Raw genomic sequence first — 6,815 nt, 5'->3', positions numbered from 1 at the left:
ATATACTGTAGTCCAAATGCCTTGCCTAGCATTCTCAGAAAATGTTTAAACACTATTTTGATATCAAGATCCTGCATTGCATTCTGAAAAAAAAAAGTGCCGAGACCTTGCCAAGTCTTCCGAAAAAAGGAATCATATTACAAGAAGCACACTACATGCTTCAGTGATCCTTATTTTGTAATGAAGTCTCATCCAGTCAGAATAAACTGCTATCCTGCTGCTTGAAGGACTTTTTATGGGACTTACTGGCCAGGGTTGAACGTCAACATTAGTCTTTCTTCCATTTCTTTTAAAGACACTTAGTTTCGCTCTTCATTCTAGCAAGGAAAGCACTGTTTTGAAGGTGAAAGGATAGTAGATTTTTGGGCACATCAGATCCACCTAAATTCCAGTACAGTGTTCAAACCAAAGCACATAAAATTATTCCACAAGTTAAGGTCTAGTGGGACTACATTTCTTTTACTCATGAGATACTACTGCTAGTGAGTTAGGGTGTCCTTTGACTGGCCAGAGAGAAATACATTGGATCCTTCTCTCTGGCTACAATTCATATTCCCTTTGCCTACACATACAACAAATAGTATGGCCTTTTCTCTACATATTCTTCTTTGTCCTCATACACCTGACAACACTGAGATTATCAAACAATTCTTCCTCACCTAAGAGGTTAACTACTGCACTGCAATTGTTTAGTGGCCACTTTCCTCTTGGTAAGGGTAGAAGAGACTCTTTAGCTATGGTAAGCAGCTCTTCTAGGAGAAGGACACTCCAAAATCAAACCATTATTCTCTAGTCTTGGGTAGTGCCATAGCCTCTGTACCAAGGTCTTCCACTGTCTTCGGTTAGAGTTCTCTTGTTTGAGGGTACACTCGGTCACACTATTCTATCTTACTTCTCTTTCATTTGTTTGGTTAAAGTTTTTATAGTTTATAGAGGAAATATTAATTTTAATGTAAATATTCTTGAAATATTTTATTTTTCCTTGTTTCCTTTCCTCACTGGGCTATTTTTCCTGTTGGAGCCGCTAAGCTTATAGCATCCTGTTTTTCCAACTTGGTTGTAGCTTAGCAAGTTATAATAATAATAATAATAATAATAATAATAATAATAATAATAACAATAAAAATAACAATAATATAGAGCTAGACATAGCATCCTGCTTTTCCAACTTGTTGTAGCTTAGCAAGTTATAATAATAATAATAATAATAATAATAATAATAATAATAAAATAATAATAACAATAAAAATAACAATAATATAGAGCTAGACCTCTTCTCTACACTCTATTCATGCAAATTCAGAGCTATACCGAATACTAGCTTACAAAAACTCTGAAGCACTGTAAATTGTATCAAAGGTTCTGAGCAGTGTTTTGGTTACAGGTGCATATCTTTCTTTTATTTTACATCCATTCCCTTTGGTCTCATCTAATTGAGTGTCTAACATCATTAACTTTAGATAGCTCTAACTTTAAACTCACATATAATAGATATTTTGGATGAATACTGGACATCTAGAAATGAAACAGTATTTTAAAGTAATTCACAATAAAGTAATATAATACTGTACTAAAACAGCACAACCCCTCTCCTGACTGCTTTTCCCTTTCCTTTCTTTCCAGTCACTATCAGCTAGTATTTGAATTAAGGAATATGGAACATATGGCCTGGTTCTGGGGTATGGCAGGCTATTCAGCAACAATTCACAACAGGTGGAATACCTCACAGATGCACAACAAACTAAATTTTATGAAAGGTTGGACAGCAAGGTGGAAGAATTAAAGCGTGTACCTAGGTAAAGTAGAAGGCTAGAAAGTGAGTACATCTAGTTGTCAAAAGGATGTTGCAAAGACCCTTTAGTAATGCCTACCGTGCACTATGAGAGGTAGAATAAGTGTTCACCATGTGCAGGATCACCATCGATTTAAATTTTGCTTCCGATTCTCAATCCCGTATCCTATTTTATAATTAGTTCTACACCTCTCCCTGATTCTTTTATTAAACTAGAGCCTCACTTTCTGCATTTCTTTATAACTTTTTCCATTACTACAGTGAACAAGAAGGTATTTGGTACTCATTCTAGATGAATTCTAACAGTTTCCATAAATTCTCCAGATACAACTTCCAGTGTTATCACTGGGTTAATGACCATCAAAGTTGTTGTTTTCATGCTTTGTCATATGCATTATCAAGAACCATTAGTATAAATTAGAGTAAAATCTCTTCTTTTTACAAGGTAATTCTTTTGTGGCAGAGTCATTATCAAGAATACTTCTCTTACTTATTTACTGATAGATTTTTTACCATTGTTCTAGCACCTGCAATATTTTCACAGTATGAGCACATAACCTTAGCTGTTGAATTCTTAGATGTAATTATGTAATCTCTCTTTTTATTTCATTCCACTTTACAGTACTTCCCTTTATCCTTCCATCAAGTGTATCTCTCTCTTGATATGTTACTGCACAATCTTCAGATTAAATTCCATGCAAAGATATATAAACATTTACATTGAATAAAATTTTATTAAAATAATAAATTTCAATCTTGAAATATTTTAAAGATATTTGTACCATGGGCAGTATCTGGCATAGGATATACCAAAAAGATACAACTTACTTTGCATCTAAAAACATCCAGATAAAATCTTGAAGTTATACTTCAATAAATGGGCACATCAAAGTTTGAAAGTATTATTAAATCACAGCAATTATAGACCATAACTCATCCAACATCATTAGCTCTTAAACCTGAAAACTTGAATCTCCTTTTCTGTCTACATTTTATAAGAGAAATGAAAGTTCTTATAATAACTTTGACTAGACAAATAATATGAAAAGGCTCCTCTGCAAAGTGAATTTGACAAGACTTTTGTACACTGAAGGGTTTCTCGATCATACAATACTCCCTAAAAATATATACAACCAATTTCTCAATGCTAAGTGAATTTGAATCCATCTGCAATACTTTAAATATAGTTTCTGTATACTTCATAATATGGAGAATAAATTGGGAGGGTCTGATAACCTGAATGCCACATATTCTCCCACCTGAATTTACACTTAGACTTTCATTAACTATAACATGCATGCATTCTGCGCAGCATAGTCTTTTGGTCACCACCTCTAGAAGGATATTTGCTCTATTCTCCTCTTCAGCTCTTAAATCAATAAGGCTACATGAATGCATAAAAAAGTTGCTACTATGGATATGATCAAAACGAAAATGCTTTCTGAATACATATATATCTCCCTGACCAACAGTAAAATCTTCACCATCAAAGTCGTAATGATGGAATGAACTCTTGTGTGATTTTGTGAATAAACTTTTATAAGTGTTTCTAAAACTGGACGGAGTAGGCACATCATTCCAGCAACCGTGTCTCTGAAGATGGTTTATCACCATTTCAGAATGATCCAAACTTGTGCGGAATGTGTTAAAATATCTGAAAAGAAAAATAACAGAAAATTGTCATACAAAAAAGAAGATAATTTATTTTACCAATATTTACATTAATAAATAGGTTTTCTTACATAAGTTAACAGCCTTAAAACATTCACCATGACTGTAATTGTCTATTACAATACAATACTATGAGGTGAACACTTTAGGAAATTCAAAATTTCCCCAAAAAGGAGATAAACTTTATCTGTAGTCATACCAGTGTACAGTACCATGGACAACAATACAGTCACCCCTTAACAATTGCAGGGTTAGATAGAAAAAGTACCTGTGAATATGAAAAATTTGCAAATATGTGCGGCCCTCTTAATATTATTTCAAGCATCCCTATTTCTTTACAGCATTTAACTGAAGAAAAACATTTTGTCATTAAAAAAAAACCTTAAATGGGCACAAAACCAGTTAAAAACTTAAACTTTTCTTATTGTTTAAATTACCACCAATAATAAAGTCCGCAAATACTGTACTAAGGGATAACTGTATACAGTAGTGTAGGCCTAATCCCTAGCCATATTGCGGTTCACTTATCGCTCTCTTAATATATCGCGGATTTATGAGTACGTTATATAGTATGGAAATCTATATCACAGATTTATAAGTACATTTCATATAAATCTATATTGCAGACTTACTCTTTATATCGTGAGTTTCTGTGGGTAGATAAATTTCTTGTTTTGCATACTTTACTTATTTTTTGTTAAAAATCACAAATTTTAAGTAATTTGTATTTTTCCTAACAGTACAGTACTTACCTCAAACTACTTTCTTAGGAGTATCTGGGGATCTCCTCCCAACCGGCCAGAATTTTGCGTAGTTTTCCCTATCTCTGATTTCCCTAGTGGGGTCCCTCTGTGGCGGATGGATACTCGCCCTGAGGCGACCCAGGTCAGCATGCAAGAGCAAGGAGCTAGGTCTCGGTCGTCAGTAAGCTTTTGATATCCATATATTCAAACTCCTGTAAGACACTCGGGGAAGGCTGGGCGGGCAATAACCCGAAAGTAGTTCGAGGTAAGTACTGTTAGGAAAAATACAAATTACTTAAAATTTGTGATTTGTTCCAACACGGAGTACTTACCTCGAACTACTTTCTCAGGAGACTTACACTTTAGGAGGTGGGCGTGAACTTACAGGCCGGGAGACCCCATTAACACCATGAGACTGAACCTAGATAGGAGGCTAGGTTTAGCTGACATATAAGACAGGGTCGGAGACTCTGGGGAACTACGCAAAAAACTTTCTAATGCTTACGTAACTCACCTCTATGAAAATCATCCGGACATGGGCGTCTCCAACGATCAACTCTCACATGGACGGACAAGGAAAGGGAATAGAGGGGAAGAAAGGAAAGGGGGGAGTAAGGAGGAATTATGTGGCTTGGAATTACTTCCCTCGGGCTTTCCCGGGGCTTCAACCTTAAACCTGTTGGAGCGCGGAAATGACTGGCCCAATGGAGAAGAAGTCCAGAGATTTCCTTGTAAAGTCTTTCAGGTAATGGGCTGTAAACGTACTGTCTGGACCACGTACCTCTTTCAGAATCTGGCCAACTGCCATGTTCTTGTCAAAAGCCAAGGGCGTGCCGAGACCTCTAATGTCATGGGGCCGCGGTTTTCCTGGCACCGTGGATCCCATCACTGTCATAAGCCTTTTTTTGACTTGCCGCTGCCAGAAAGAGATGGTGTTCTTGGACACCGCTTTCTTTACTGGGCCCGAGGAAACAAACAGGCTCTTGATCCCCGGCCGAAGCCTTGCTGTCCTTTCAAGATATTTTCTGACTGATCTGACTGGGCACAACGACAAGTCTTCAGGATTGTCTGAAAGTGGGATTGCTGGGACCGAAAAGCCCTCGAACTTGGGGTCCCAGGATGCAGGATTTTGAGTCTTGGCTACAAAGTCCGGAAGAAACTTAAAACTTAGGTCTTTCCAACCCTTCGAGTGCGAGACCTGGTATGACAACCCTTGGAGCTCGCCGACTCGTTTAGCGGAGGCCAAGGCTAGGAGGAAGACCGTTTTAAGGGTAAGGTCTTTATCATGAATATTCCTGAGCAGTTCGAAGGGTGGCTTAGATAGGACCTTAAGGACTCAGGCTATGTCCTATTGCGGTACTCTAGAGGAGCGGGGAGAACATGATTGCTCAAAACTCCTTATGAGCATAGAGATTTGCCGAGAGGCTCCTAGGTCGAGTCCCTTGAGGAGGAAGACTTGGCCCAGCGCGGCTCGAACTCCCTTGATAGCTGGGATAGACACCCCTAGGTCGTCTCTCAGGTGAACCAGGAAGTCTGCTATCTTGTGAATAGATGCATCTAAAGGTCTCAGATTCTGGGAGGCGCACCACTTTAAGAATGTGGCCCATTTCGCCTGGTAGACCATGACCGAGGATCTCCTCAGATAACCAGTCATCCTCGCGGCGGTCTTTGACGAGTACCCTTCCTTCTTCAGCAGACGCTCGATAACCTCCACTCGTGTAGCCGGAGGGACCGAGGGTTTTTGTGGAACTTTCTGAAGTGGGGCTGACGGAGAAGGTCTTCCCTGTCTGGCAGCGGCCACGGTGGGAGGATCGCTAACTCCTTAAGGTCTGCGAACCACTCTCTCTCCGGCCACCAGGGCGCTACCAAAGTCATCTGCAAGTTCTTTGACCGTCTGACTCTGTTGAGGACCTACCTTAGGGTCCCGAAGGGTGGGAAGGCGTACACGTCGAGTCCGTCCCACGGGTGCTGGAAGGCGTCCTTGAATGCTGCTGCTGGGTCTAGCACTGGAGAACAGAATACGGGGAGCTGGGCGTTGAGCTTCGTGGCGAACAGGTCTATCATCGGCGACCCCCACTTATGGAGGACTGTCTGGGCAACATTTGGGTGTAGGGACCATTCTGACCCCACTACTTGACCTACCCTGCTGAGGCCGTCGGCTAAGACGTTCTTTTTCCCTGGAATGAATCTGGCCGTTAACTCGATGTGCTCTTTCTCGGCCCATTCCAGGATCATTGCTGTAAGGTCGCAAAACTCCCTTGATTTTAGTCCTCCTTGTTTCTTCACGTAGGCTACCACGGTGGCGTTGTCGCACGCGATCTGAAGCCTGGCGTAATGGTTCATAAGGAGGTCTCTTAAGAGACCTGAGAACTCGAACCACGTTCCATGGAGGAGGTCTCACTTCCGACTGAGGGTAGGTAATTTCATAACTTCGTATGAGTAGGGAAAGTTCCAGCGAGGAAGAAATGTCCATTCCTTTGAGCCTGAAGGCTAGACTTAAGGCTGAGCGATAGCCTTTCACTGCCGAGACCAAAAGGCGCATTTCTTCCCGCAAATACACGAGGAACTCCGCTATTGCTGGAATAGTGGCATCGAGTGGAGAGATACCT

General features: G+C 39.9%; 1 protein-coding gene across 1 annotated transcript in view; it reads right to left on the bottom strand.

Moving 5' to 3' along the window:
* Nucleotides 1–1,369: 1,369 nt before the first annotated feature.
* LOC137640203 (uncharacterized) overlaps nt 1,370–6,815 on the bottom strand; it is a 129,986-nt gene continuing 124,540 nt past the window's right edge. Inside the window, exon 9 of the mRNA XM_068372739.1 lies at nt 1,370–3,446. Coding sequence (XP_068228840.1) covers nt 2,726–3,446 — 721 coding nt within the window. The 3' untranslated portion in view covers nt 1,370–2,725. The remainder of the gene's footprint in view (nt 3,447–6,815) is intronic.

Source organism: Palaemon carinicauda, chromosome 4, assembly GCF_036898095.1.
Source record: "Palaemon carinicauda isolate YSFRI2023 chromosome 4, ASM3689809v2, whole genome shotgun sequence".
Taxonomy (NCBI): domain Eukaryota; kingdom Metazoa; phylum Arthropoda; class Malacostraca; order Decapoda; family Palaemonidae; genus Palaemon; species Palaemon carinicauda.
This window is presented reverse-complemented; position numbering and strand designations above follow the sequence as displayed.